The sequence below is a fragment of the Lepisma saccharinum genome, chromosome 13 (genome assembly GCF_977018435.1).
Source record: "Lepisma saccharinum chromosome 13, izLepSacc3.1, whole genome shotgun sequence".
In the NCBI taxonomy this organism is placed as follows: domain Eukaryota; kingdom Metazoa; phylum Arthropoda; class Insecta; order Zygentoma; family Lepismatidae; genus Lepisma; species Lepisma saccharinum.
Genome location: NC_139241.1, coordinates 25,984,549 through 25,999,660, shown reverse-complemented (window position 1 = coordinate 25,999,660; position 15,112 = coordinate 25,984,549). Strand labels below are relative to the sequence as shown.

Below are 15,112 nucleotides of genomic sequence, written 5' to 3'. Positions count from 1 at the left end.
GTATAGTGAAAATTTGTACTAAAACATCGCTAAACGCTAAAACATCGACAAAAAATTGTCAAAGTATGTCAAAAAGTGATATTCAATTGGTAAAAAAAGACCATACCTACTAAGTACTACTTTGAAACAATCAATATACACTACTTAAACTGAACGATCAGATACGAGGAATAAAGTGAATAAACAAAAAATAAAGAAAAAGAAAGAATAGAAAGAAACCCTATTCTCTCAAGTGGTCTTTGGTCTCTCCCCTTTTGCACGATGTTTCGGTTCCAAATTTAAATTCTGTTCAGTTCCGATTTGCCTATCTTGAGGATAAAGTGGGCTTAAACTACACTTTAGAAAAATATTCTCGAACCTACTGAACTTGGTCATCAAAGACAGAACATTTGAGTTTTCAAAAATATTAGGCAAAATAACATAATATATAATGTCCTAACACAACAATGTCCGCCCAAAAACCTGGCAGTTGGGAAGGGCAGTCGCCCTTCGGTGGCCATGGCTGCTAAAATTCTCTCCACATTCCTTCTAGCTCCATTTTTCTTTGTTGATTTGTTTTCGTTGCTATCTCTCTCTATCTCTTTCTTATTCTTTCCTTCTTCCTCTCGTTCCCTTTCATTCTCTCTTCTTTCCGTTTTCTTTCTATATTTCTTTCTTCCTCTGGTTTTGCTCTTTCTTTCCATCTTACTCTATTTATCTCTTCTTATATTGTTTCCCTTCCTTTGTTTCCGTATCGCTTTTACTGTCCTCATTTCTCTCTCTCTCTCACTTTCTCTCTTTCGCTCTCTTTTTCTCTCTCTTTCTCTTTCTCTCTTTCGCTCTCTTTTTCTCTCTCTTTCTCTTTCTCTCTTTCGCTCTCTTTTTCTCTCTCTTTCTCTCCCTCTCTCTCTCTTTCTCCATCATTGTCTGCAATCATTGCTTTACTATAAAATATTATGAATAAAGTATTCGGATACGCAAAGGGGGTAGAGCCTCCATTGCACCCATTGGTAACGCCCTGACCCAAGTCAAATTACCAAATTGTTTGTGATGCAGCATAAAAGTATTTAAAAACGCAGTCTATACCATACAAGGTAGCTAGGACGAGGGGCACGAACCATAAATATGGAACCAAAGCAAACATCGCACGTTAGAATGATTGATTGATTAAGTATCTAGGTTATTTTATGTCGTTTTTCTGATACTTTGGCTAATCGTGAAGATGATTACACTGATGAAGGGACGGACACTCACAAAGAACACCCATGCCCAGGCCAGGATTCGAAACCGGGACCCGTGGCGCGCTGTGATAACCACTTCCCCACGGAGGTCGACGGAGGTTAGAATGAGAAGTAAACACGATAAATATAATACGCGAAGTGAGGGGGATGACATCCCTCCAGCTAGCAAAATTTTCTCAAAGCATCCCCACAGCTGTCTCAACATTGTCACCATATCAAACCTAACAAAGCATATCCACTCACCTGATCCGAAGACTCAACCAAGCAACCCACATCTAACATTTTTCACGTCAGGCACTGAATAAACATTTGGAATATTAAACACGGACACACACTCAAACATTATACATATATCGGCAGAAAAATATGTAAGGGCGTGAGGCCGTTGTATAAAATTGAGTTTTATTATAGATGAATAATATTAATTATAAACTAATATTAGCTTTAATTAACTTTGCCTAGAATTATTATTAATATTATTATAGGCTTGGGAAACTCTTCTATTCGTCCCACTAGATGACTGAATATCCAGTGGGCTTCTTGTTTTTCTTTATTTTTTTTTCACACTTTACACTGTTAACATATTAGAATGCGTATTTGTCATCAACTTCTGCTCTCTTTGTTCGAGAAAAAGCTTTCAAAGCAAAGTTTAGTCATGAAGAGTCTTTGTTGTACAATTTTTCGTACAAAAGTAATTTTTGGAGTTTTGAAGATTTAAGTAGCGCATTTTTCTTATTGGGTTAATTGGTAGAATATGAAAACATGAAATTCTGAAATCCCTCCTATATTTTACACTCGGTGTTTGGATATAACTCTCTATTCGTCTCTTGTTGTGGATATTCTGCTGTAATAGTAATTACCTGAGCATAATAAACATTTTGCGGATATATAATTTGGAATTAACGATGCTAATTTCCAGGGGGGAGGGTCAACCGACCGCATCAGCTTACCCGAGCCCATGATTGATTGATTTGTTTTATTTTACTTTGCTTCTTGTGCCTCTTTTGGCTAATTTGCGAAGATGAGTATGAGTGATGACATGATGAAATTCATGAATGGACAATCACAAACATCCATGTCCAGGCCAGGATTCGAACCCGTGACCCCTGGCGTTGTAGCGCGATGTGCTAACAACTCTGCCACGGGGGCCGGCCCGAGCCCATAAATCCACACTATTTTTATTACTACTACTGATAACGATGAGTAGAAGAAATCATTAAAATAATAACGTCATAATAATTGATTAATGGATTGAGCTAATTCTACTTCACCTTTCTGCCACTTTTAGCTAATCGGGCCTCCCCGATGGCGCAGTGGATATATCGTCGCCTTGTAATCAAGGGGTCCCGGGTTCGATACTCGGTGGAGGCACAAGTGGTTCGGATCCCACTTTAAACTGTAGGTCCAGTCCCGATTAGCCTTACTGTGCATAAAGTGGACTTAAAACACCAACTCAACAACAACAACAACAACTTTTAGCTAATCACGTAGATGGGGATGAAAGGTGATAAGAAGAGATGGGCAGTACACAACACACTCCCCTTAGAGGATTTTAATGGCTGTGAGTTCCGACGCCAGAGCCTCGCTAGTCTGGAAACCACAGTCCAGAGTGTTCTATGTGGAAGGGAGAGGTTCACATTCGCATGTCTTCTGAAGGGGTCACCCCTTGGACCCCAACCTTATGATAAGTCATTCATTTTTATTCCGCTAAGCTCCCCCCCGCCCCCCGCCCCCCAGAGTTTGATCTTCTGTTTACTGAACTTTCATTTGTCATCCATTATTGTATTTTGAAAAGCTTATTACCGAAATGTCCTATAACGGCTGGGGGTTCGACGTGGTGACCCCAGGTGACCCCAGGTCATCCCAGTACCGGTTGAAGATCTCCACACCTGTAGGTAGAGTGAGAGGGAGACTGGCAGTCGGGAGATCGGCCTAGGCCCTTTAAGGGCTGTCGAGCCATGGGTTATTTATTGTTATTTATTAGAACCGAAGTCTCCTTAAAAGACGGCGTTAGCTGTTTATGGAAATTATATATTCAATATTTGCTCGAGCTCCGTATGTGAGTTTCCGAAAACAATTCATGAGCTCCTTTTTGTGAAAACGTTTAAATGCGTGAATGACTACACGAAAAGCCTTTCATTAAGTTCATATCACTTCCTCTTCAATAAAAATCAACACCTAAAATATTAAGGATTTCTTGATAATATGTATATATACATAATCCTGTTTCACTCGCTCAGTATACTCGCCTCATTAGTGCCTCAATTCGATTCTATATGTATTATTTTTTTTTAATATTCAGTTGGACCGACGTCATTAGTTTTTAAATATAATTTTATATTAATTCGTGTAATTAGTCTTTATTCTCTGAGTGAAAGTGAGAACTTTTCTAATTAATGTTACAAAACGTTAAATTAAGTTCATGCATATTGCGATGTATAAATTATACCGTACAGTAGGCTACTATTAAATTCGTTGACTGCACGACCGCAGGAAGGATTAAGGTCCAGTTTAGATTAATGCATTTTCCTTCGAATTTTTCTTAACAATTCTGCTACGATCGAATTATACTTTGGAAAGTGAAGAAATCTTATAGCATTCTGATGGCATGGCATATTCCATGGCATTTTTCACAATTCCTAATTTCCTTAGCATTTCGCATAACCAATCAGAAGCGAGCTCTGTACTCTATCCCGGGAATCTCTGGAGCGAGCGAACGGAAACAAGTCTCTTAGCAAGTACTGACTCTAGAGACCTCGACCAATGAACGTATGAGAGGAGAAGAGGGAAATGCGGCCTCAACTACAATAATCGGGACGCGATAAGAAGCGGCGTGCAATCAGAACGCAAGACGGCAGAACGTGACCAAATTCTGTCTCCTCGTTGGCTGCCATGTGGCTGGGGGTTTTCTACGTTGTCACGTTCGCACAAACAGACGGACAGGCTAATCAGCTGTTAGCAAGTTCGGGAAAAAATTAAGCGTCACTCGAAATTAAGCACGTACGTATCAGTATGCTAATATATGTTATTTCCGTCGTAAAGTGGTAATTTTAACGAATCTAGAAGTTTGAATCTGAAGTTTCTTGTAGGTTAACGTTAACTTCCCGTGTGAATTTTACATTCTGGCAAGCATGAAACATTTTATCTTCCTGCTCTACACAGCAACCGAAAACCTTCACTGAAAGAACCTCTGTTGTGTTTTTATTATGGTACATTGCAAGCATCAGTTACCGGATATTTTGACTTGTTTGTATCATATCATAATTACCTACAAAAGAAAATGCGTCTTGTGTTATGAACAACTGTGGCAAATCGTTCTCCTTTGATTTCATGCCGCCTCTCTTTGCCTTCTTTGTCACACCGCGACGTTTGTATTTTTCGCAACTCAATACCGACCGCAGCTATGCCAGCCTATTGTTTTTGTATATGAAACTCGCCCTTTGTTTTGTAACGACATTGAATTTGTACTTCTGAGACATAGTTGAAGCTTCAGAACGTACAAATGAAATGTATTTCTTGAAAATTATGGCGAATAACTTATAAACAAATTACGTACAACTTGGTTTCGTTAACACGTTTTTTAAATTATATTTTGCGGAACCTATAAAAATTTACCTTTTTATACAGAATTTCACAGAACTGAGTTACTGTATTACAGAGAAGAATTTATCAAGAACAAATCAATTGTGTGTGAATTGATTGATTGAGTTGGTGTTTTAAAGTCCACTTTATGCACACTACGGCTAATCTGGAATGGATCTACAGTTGAAAGTGGGATCCGAACCACTATGTGCCCCCACTGGGTATGGAACCCGGGACCCCTTGATTACAAGGCGACGACGCTACCACTGCGCCATCGGGGAGGCTCGTATATACAGGTGATTTTTGATTTGCTTTATTTTTCTTCGCTTTTTGTGCCTCTTTTGGCTAATTTGCGAAGATGGGGATGAGTGATGACATGTTGAAATTGATGAATGGACACACAAACATCCATGCCCAGGCCGGGATTCAAACCCGGGACCCCTGGCGTCGTAGTGCGATGTGCTAACCATTCTGGCTACAGGTGAGAATGGTGGTTACTTAACATTACAAAAATAATGTGTAGAGTTTCAGTTTGTGTACACGATATATATATCTCTCTCTCTAATTAAATAACCATTTCCTCTTTTAAATTATATCTCTTCCTCTTTAAATGTATTAATATTAAATGAAAACCGTGTACCTTGTCTACCTTTTGTATATGTTAATTAATTATATAATGTTTTCTGCAATCTTCGCATCATAATCCCAAATGCTAACAAGAATGCTTTCGTGTAAAGTACACTCTTCTATAGAAATGATGCTAGCAAAAATGTTAAAGTGAATCCTTTGGTCTAAAGTAGGGTTAACAAATTGCCCCTTGCTGCTTCTATTTGTCCTTTTTCCTTCTTCATTCTTTGCGATTTTAGAGAATTGAATTATGCTCGACAAGTGGTTTTCCTCTGAGTATGCGTGCTTTTTTGTATCAATTCTTAAACCCTACGTTGAGGAAAAGAGAATGAATGAACATGGTCACTGGCGTACGAAGGTGAAGGGACTGATGGGGCTACAGCCCCTCCCGAAATTTTGAGAAGATAAAGAAATTCAATTGGAAGTAGCAAACAACTTGGGAAAAACAAAAGGTAACTGAAACCCCGGCTTACAGTGATCCCGATTATAACCTTTAAGACGAGGGTTTGAAAAAGGTAATTATAAAATATTTTGTAGTGTAAAAAGCAGCTATGTAATATCCATCTTTACAATTCCAGCCCCCTTCGAAAATAATACTCTGCCAGTGAACATGGTAATTGGCAATTTACGTGGTATTATAAAGAGTGGCGCAAAAGTCTCATCCTCTTGAAAAATTATGACAAATGTGCGTGACACTTTTCCGGGCAGAGTAATATCCCGTTTTGGTGATTTGCCATGGCCGGCCAAGTCCCCCGATTTGTCCGCTCCAGATTTTTTTCCTTTTAGGATATTTGAAGTCATTGGTTTATGTGAATAAGTCAGAGACGTTACAGCAACTAAAGGACAATATTCAGCATGAAATTGAAAACATTTCCCCGCAGATTTCCAACACCATGCGATACGCAATAAAAAGAGCCCAAATTTGCATCAGTTCGAATGGTGGTCATTTATTGGATATTATCTTTAAAAATCGAGGACATAAGATGTTAAATTACAATAGCACTTACTGGAAATCAGGGGAAATATACATGAACGCAAACATCTCCATTTCGGACATTTTTATTAGCTATTAGAAGAAAATTAAACAGAAATGACAGAGTGTCATACAATTACAATTACAAGCTTAGACTCTTGGAGCAAATGCACCAAAATATTATTGTAAAAGTAATTAAAACTTTTTCATATAATGAAGATACTAAAAAGTGAACTCTCACCATTCACAAAAATATCAAAGTATTTTCCAAAAAGCTTCAACGTATTTTTCAAAAAATTTCAACATATTTTTTCAAATTTTTCAACGTATTATTCAAAACGAATTGAAATCATACAACTTATATGGGCTTTGAAGGGAACTATTTGTTCCAAAATTCTGTCAAAATATCTCTGACTCGCAGAAAAAACAATCGAATGTTGAAAACACACCTTGAAGAAACTTACAAAATATTTTTGAAATGTTCAAATCTCAAATTGTTTCTCGTACTTTTACGAGGTATACATACTGACTCAAATATAAGGAACCGAATGTTGTCACTTTTGAATAGCGTTATTTTTATAATTCCGACATTTCGTATGGGTACTGCAACGGTTTCTGCATACAAATAATTTGCATTCCGAACAGAGTACAGTGGTTTTATTCTTCTTATTTCCCCCAAATTCATGGCTGGCGTGCTGTGATTTAAGGTAGGAAACGTCCCGCGCGCGGTACTGAATGCCGCCAAAGGGGGACCGGCTACTTGAGGGGTATGTAATGAACTGAAAGAACGACAGAAAAGAGACGCCAATGTCTCTATGTTTTCGGGGAAATAGTGAAGATAAGTTACCTGGTGCTTTCCCGACCATTATTGCGCTGGGAAGGAAAATAATTCAAAATTCTAAAAAAGAGTGCCGCCGCGCGGGTTATGGAGGGTTAACCTTTAAGTAGGTAGGTGGCCAAATTGTACACAAGTGGGTAGTGGGGTGCTCACGACACCCCACAGAAAAAATACACCTACAGTTATATTTCTAACAATTATAATTGTAATATATGTAATTTTACATTATTTGTACGGTTGTAAGATTGCGTATAAGGAAATAACTAAATTTGAAACTTTTTAAGGACATTTTTATAATTTTCCTTTTCCCTTCTATTTTATAGGGACAATTCCTTATTTTATTATATATATTTTTTTTTTTTTCACTACTAACCACGTCCAATAACTCGAATAGCTTTTTGACATGTTCCTGTTCTTTCTTGTATTCCATTTCGAAGAAAAGAAAAGCCATAAGTATTGCAACACTCGAGCAAAATAAAGTTTAAAACAATACGCAAGTAGGTAGGTGGGGTGCTGCCAGAGAGCGGAGCTCTTTGTTATTGTGGACCAGCGCACAACAATCAGGCGACTAAAAGACCTACCTCTCAAGGAGTAAACAACATGAAGGTAACGGAAAGATTAACAGTGTTGCCAACTTTTAAGACTATTTTTTAAACAAAATTTAGACCTGGGGTGTTGTGGCCACCCCGCATACACACTTAAAGGTTAATTTAAAACCCAAGCTGTAGGCTAAGAAAATCAGGTGATGACTTTTGCGCCACGTTGTATTTGTCAAGCACGATCTAGCGTACGCAGCATTATTATTATTATTAATATTTTGGAGATGTCTCGATTTGTAATAGTGGATATTACATAACTGCCTTCTAGTGAGGGCCGGAATACATAAAATATTTCGTAATTAGTAATTGGGGTCATTTAAAGTAGGTTTTGCGTTTACCACTTTGGTTTTCCCCAAGTTCTTTTATTGCTTTCATTCGAGAATATTGCTTTTTACAATTTCGGGAGGGGCTGTAGCCAAACTCCTCTCTGCGTACGCCAGTGCTCACAAACAAACTTACATTTATAAATGATGGATTACTATATTGGTATGAAGCATAACATCGTTATGGCCAGGAATGAAAATTGACCCTTGTTTCCAGGGATGCCCAGAAATTCAGCAATACAGGTTTGCTATTGGTTCTTCGATGTTCCTCTTCACATGATGGAAAGTGATATTTTTTACGTCGGTGACATTTTGCAAACATTTCAAATCATATATAATTTTTCATCGACATGCAAATGAATTTCCCGGGGACATTGTTACCCTTCAGTTACTACCAAGAGTCGTTCCTTTGGTGCGGACGCAAACAATCATCTTTAGTTCAAACAATGGTGATACCGTTTTTCTTTTTGAAAATTCTGCAACTCAACAGTTTCGACAATTATGCGTACGTGATATCCTGTAGCTTTGTCGAGATTGCATTCTTCCTCCCAATCTTATCGCAAGAGCCGTTGGGAACGGCGGTTACCCTCCTGATAAATTTCTTTGCATTGGCGCAGAAACGCTCGACGGCAACACACTGCAGCTGCAACGCTCTGCAAGAATCCACAATGTTCAAGCGACATCCGAAAAGTGCAACGGGAACTGGGGCAAGGTAAGTCAAATGCAGTTGCTTTTGGAATTAGTATGAATGTAGACAGTCCTTGTTATCCTTCAGATATATATCGCTTCAAAGAAAAAGTGCATGCGAAACTGCAGTATCTTATGTGCCTGCGCTGTACCTCGAACCGTCCACGGGGAGGACGATCGTCCCTCACAACTGCTAGTTTTTTTCGATATATTATTATGCCTAAAATATTTGAAGACTCAAATGTTTTGTTTGATAACCAAGTTTAACAGACTCGAGAATATTGTTTAATGTTTGATGTAAGCCTACTTAATACTCATGGTAAGAACTGGACCTACAGTTTAATCCTAGAAAGCTATTGACGATGCGTAAATATAAAAACGTATCCCACACCTTTTCTTACCACATGATACGCTTGGCACCCTCAGTACCTTCAATTGGCCTTGAACTGTGGAGGAAGCGATACTGTCTGGGTTGAATTGCTGTCCAGTTGACAAATTATTTGATATTTATTATTTTGTCTGCTTAGTCGTTCTGACGAAGCGTTAGCTCTAACGTAAGCAAATTTGCCACATCTATTTTTTTTTTCATTTCGACAAGGAAGAAACAATTGTGTTATGCAAAACAAATCCAAACTAACAAATGTGGATTTGCTCCTTTAGACAACTCGTGGCACAGCATCCATCTATCAAACTTCCGAATAACCTGTGACAACCATGAAAGGAAAGGAGGATGACAAAATGTATTGTAGCCATTGTTCCAAAGCAATATGTGGAGAAAACCGAACAAATTGCTATTTTAAATGTAACTACTTAACGTTAAATCATGTCAAAACTCTTTTGTTTGTTATAAATACTATCAAAAACAGTTATCTTATTAGCCAATTTTAATTGCCGATAAAACTCTTCCTATAAAGCAAAAGAATAAGGTCGTCAAAATAACAACGCTTTAGCGTTCCTGATTTTCCGCCTTAGCTTAGGATTAAATTATGACCCAAACCAATTTTCAATATGGCTGCAAAGGGGATCACTTTACTGATCGTATTCAGCGGCGGCGATTAGGGTTGGCAGCTGACCCCACATTTTGCCACTTTTGCCCCGTAAATGGTTGCTTGTGACCACTTCAACAGTGCTCCTAACGCCATTTTTATTTTTTTATTTTAAATTTGAATTTTTTGAATTTGAAATAGGCCGATATAGACAGCATCGAACAGACGAAGTGAAGTAACGACCCATGTACAGAAAATCCGATCACGGACTTTACGTTTTTTAGGGGGGAGGCAGAAAGTGCCTTGCGGGATATGTACTAACAACCTTTACAATGTTAATCAAAATTGAAAAGGGTCGAGTAGGGACCATACGAGGGTCACTATTTCTATTTTGAGCCTAACAACGAAAAAACAGGAATTTGGCATTGAAAACTGCTTTATTGTGTTTCGAAGTATGCTCCTTTATGGTCAATACACTTTTGCATTCGTTCGAACCATTTGTCAAAGCAGTTTTTCCAATCTTCTTGAGACACCTCCATAACATGGTTTTTGAACGCATCAACGGCGTCTTCCGCCGACGAAAATCGTTGTCCACGCAATTTATTCTTGACATTCGGGAACAAGAAGAAGTCATTGGGTGCCAAATCAGGACTGTACGGCGCATGACCCATCAATTCGATTTTTTGACTGTTCATAAAGTCGGTTGTTAGATGAGATGTGTGACAGCTGGCATTGTCTTGATGAAGAATGATCCGACGGCGTTTGTTTGTTTTCCGTATTTGACTGAAGACCTCTGGCAAACAAATTGTTGTGTACCATTCAGAGTTGACCGTTCTACGTTCCTCTAAAGGCACAGTTGCCACATGACCAGTTTTCCCGAAAAAACAGGCGACCATTTGTTTCGATGTGCTTCAAGCGCGAACAACTTTTGTTGGATTGGGTTCATCTTGAAACACCCATACTGTCGACTGCTGTTTACGTTCCGGCTCATATGCATATATCCATGATTCGTCACCTGTTACAATCTTATATACGTCTTTTGAAGCACCACGATTGTATTTATTGAGCATTTGTTTGCACCAATTGACGCGAGCGTCTTTTTGAGTTTTGGTCAAATTGTATGGGATCCAACGAGAACATACCTTTCTCACAGCTAAATGATCATGTAATATCTTATATATGCTGGTGGAACTAATGCCTATGGTTGCCTCAATCTCACAGTATGTCACATGACGATCTTGCAGTATTAGGTTTTGCACAGCATCAATGTTTTCTTGAACAACAACTGATTTTGGACGACCTTCGCGAATCTCGTCGGTGAGCGAATGGCGGCCACGATTAAATTCGTTATACCAGCGTTTCACAGTGGCAAAGGATGGGGCTTCATCGCCAAATGTGGAAGTAAGTTGATCGATGCACTCTTGTCTTGATAATCCACGTCGAAAATCGTAAAAAATCATCGCACGCAAATGTTCACGAGTTAATTCCATTTTATTGTTGTCGCGCAATCTCCAAGGTAACCTAAACAACACAAATGAAGCTATTGACAAAACATTCGAAGTACGTTATGGTCAATAATGCCAGACGATTCCGTGCAAACGTCAAATCGCGCCTAACTTCAATCAGTGTTGCCAAGGCTCAAAATATAAATAGTGACCCTCGTATCTGAATGTAAAGCCACTTGACATGGAATGACCGCTTCATCGGCGTCTCTCAAAAGGAACGTTAGCAAGATTGCATTCAATAGAACTTTACCTCTGCTCGTTTGTTTTTTCGAAGGAAAGGAGCAGCGTTAAGTAGAATTATCACAGCGTTTCTTAATGTTTAGCAGTGGAAAGATACGTATTGCATCTTACACAAATACATTGCTCAACGGCAAACAGGTGTGATGTTTTTATCTTCAGACACTTGCGCAAGATAACGTGCTGAATAACTCACTCGAGTGGTCAATTTTCTCAGAAATACTCGTCCTTTTTATGTGTAACATGAAACTCCACTTCATAAGATGATGATAACTTGTTGCTCATGAGTGTAAGTTTGCAATTATCATATTAGCAGCAAAAGGCACGGTTAGAATCATGGCAGGCAAAATATTTAGCGCACAGGCCACAACTGTGAGCCTCTTCTCCAGCTTTTCTTTGGATTATAAATCAAGAAGGAAACGCACATAATATGTTAGGGCCAACCCGATGCAGATGCGGATGCTGGACTCGTTCTCCGTTACGTTTTACAACACATGTGGTTGGTAGTATGTATGTCATTTTTCGCAGAATATGTGTATTCCGGTGCCTCCCCGATGGTAGGCAGTGGTAGCGTCGTCCCCTTGTAATCAAGGGATCGCGGGTTCGATATCCGGTGGAGGCACATAGTGGTTCGGATCCCACTTTAAACTGTAGGTCCAGTCCCGATTAGCCTTACTGTGCATAAAGTGGACTTGAAACACCAACTCAATCAATCAATCAATCAATATGTGTATACATTGAAACACTGGCACACGACGTTTCACAACAGAAATTGACGTCATCGATGCTATTTAATGTTATGTTGGATTGCCAGCATACAGGCGGCAAAACGGGATTTTTTGAACGTAGCGCCGAAGCGACGCACCAACGACAAGAATGTTACTCAGAAAAGTTGTTTGTTTACATGATCTCTATACGTTTCTGTAGTCCCCGGGCGTCATTTAAATGTATGTATAAAAGAGTAAAGTCCACCGGAGACTGATGCTAGTACGTCATTTCAATTCTGGCCGAGATTGAGAATGTGTTGGCTCCTGAACCTCAACATCTCCTACCAGGTGGCCACAAGTAAAGTTGCCATACGCAGAACTCTCTGAGCCCATTCGGATTGCGCTGAAACTTGGTGTAGAGCAGCGATTCTCAAACTTTTATCTCATTCTACCCTTTAGTAGTAAGCAAGGTGGATTGATTTAAATCAGGTTGATTTAAATCCCTTTAAATAAATAATATATAGAATAATGTACATAAGGGTTTTGCAGATAGCACAATCACTTTTGGTGAAAGTACATTAATCTCGTAATCATTTTATGGTGTTTATTAGGCTCTACGATAGGAAAATGAAGGAAATAAAATATATGTACTGATGGTGTGAAGCTCATACGAAAGGAAATGTAAACACAGGATTTCTCTTGATTTAAAAATCAATAATTTTATGGGCAAAAGTAGCAAACATTTTGCTTCAAAAAATATAAAAAAATACTAATCATGTTAAACCATAAATAGTGTCATTATCATTAAACTGTAAATAAACATGGTGGCTGATATTTTTCAAACCATCATTAAATAAATCTCCAAAATTCAGCTACAAAGACTATAAAAGTATTTAAGTTACTATTTTTAGTTACATTTATAGAGTACATCCAGAATATTTTATTTTCACTGGAAGAAAAGTTACTGAAATTATTATTAGTTTCATTAACACACTCAACAAACATTTCCGTAGAAGGTTCAGTTTCAGAAACAGAAAAATGAATGTATATTTAGGTATTTTTTTATTTGCTTTAATCAAACTGATCAAATATTTTACAGGGCCGTTTACTAGAAAAAGCCTTTCTATATAAAAAAAACATATATCTATATGTATGGTGCCAAAAACCATACAAGCAATTTTAAGCGTTTTTTTAAATCAAAAAAATTGATTTGAATAAAAAAAAATCCGATTTAAATTTTAAAAATCAACAAAAATTATATTTTTAATAAAAATGATAATTTTTATCCACCCTGGTCGTAAGTAAACGTCTAATGTACCCCCACCATAGGTTTTTTCCGAATAGTTGGTTTTGGGGAATTGTTTTGTCTGTCTGTCTGGTGGCGCGTTTTTGACATGTTGGAAGCGTGTATCTGCACTACAACAAAATGGCATTCGGGCTGGATGTGGAAAGATGGTAAACAAGTAAACATTAGAATCTTAGGTTTATTATTTTATTGGGTGTTCCTATGTTTACAATCGCTATGATTAGTTACAAAAATGAAAATGTGAAACGTGTGTATGCTAAGAAGTACATCAAAAACTTTAATTTTCGCATATTTTCCAAGAGTTGTTAAAAAAAAGTAAAGAACAAACTGTGAAGCACAATTTCGGACTTTTTATTGTAAATCCTCAGATTTTTCTAGTGAGAAGGATTTGCGTTGATGGCCTGACTCAGTTTCTTGATGTCTGGCTGTGCACTTGAAACTTTCAAGCGGAGATTCGGTTCCAAATTTAGTCTATTATAGATTTCGAACGAGTATTTTTTTTTTTTCAAAATATACGAAACAAAGGTAAGAGTGTCAATGACAAAATCAGCCTTACTTTCCTGTTGAGTGTTAAAGCTATGATGTCTGAAACAATAAAGCCTGCTCTACAGACCTGTCGTGTGCGTATGGGTATTCTCGACTCTTCAAGTCGTGCATGTACCCCTGGGGATACGCGTACCACAGTTTGAGAACCACTGGTGTAGAGGCTATGGAGACCATGGGGAAGCGAATAAAAAAGTTAAAAAAGGTAAAGTGCTCCCCTGTGCTTAGCACCACGCCATGAAGGCGTATAGGGGTGTGGGGGTCGCCTCACACTTTCTTGGTTCGGTCGTGAGTGGGGGTGATGTGATCAGCATCACGCCCCTGACCGCCTTTACCCCCAGGTACCCTTGTCATTCGACGCTGGGTGGCGCCGGGGCCGCTGCCAACGTTAGAAAAGTTCCCGGATTTGAATCGGCCTGGAATCGAACCCGGGACCTTTAGCATGGTAGTCAGACGCGTTACCGACTGACACAACACAACATCCACAACTATCCAGGCTGGGATTCGAGACAACGTTTGGCGTACATGAATTTGGTGTAAGCGAATGCTTACGAAAAAAAAAAGTTCCGATTTTCATCACCAGATGCAAATGTGGCGCTGACATCTGGTGCACAATGAACAACATTCCGGGAAACGCTTCGTGCGACCATTGATCACACTATCTTATGTTTCCAAAAGCTCATTCACATTGACAGGGCATACTGAAGACTGCTGTACCGACATAAACTCAAATTCTTCGTTGCTGTTACTTCAGCGCCATATTTGCACCTGGTGGTGAAAATTTGAAGTAGCTATTTTTTCCTATCAGCATTCGCTTCCTCATGGTCTCCGTAGCCTCTATATCAAGTTTCACCCAAATCCATTGTTTCGGAGGGGCTTCAGAAGGCTGTCAGTAAGTGAAATTTAATTCTGTACCCTGTTCTATTCATCTCTGGAGCAAGCGAACGAAAAACAAGTGTCTGCGCAAGTAGTGACGCGA

At 38.7% G+C, this 15,112-nt stretch overlaps 1 protein-coding gene across 1 annotated transcript in view; it reads left to right on the top strand.

The window, feature by feature from the left end:
- Window positions 1-8,762: 8,762 nt before the first annotated feature.
- LOC145997212 (arginine kinase) overlaps window positions 8,763-15,112 on the top strand; it is a 53,962-nt gene continuing 47,612 nt past the window's right edge. The window contains exon 1 of the mRNA XM_083133972.1: window positions 8,763-8,874. Within this exon, the coding sequence (XP_082990098.1) occupies window positions 8,831-8,874 (44 nt within the window). The 5' untranslated portion in view covers window positions 8,763-8,830. The remainder of the gene's footprint in view (window positions 8,875-15,112) is intronic.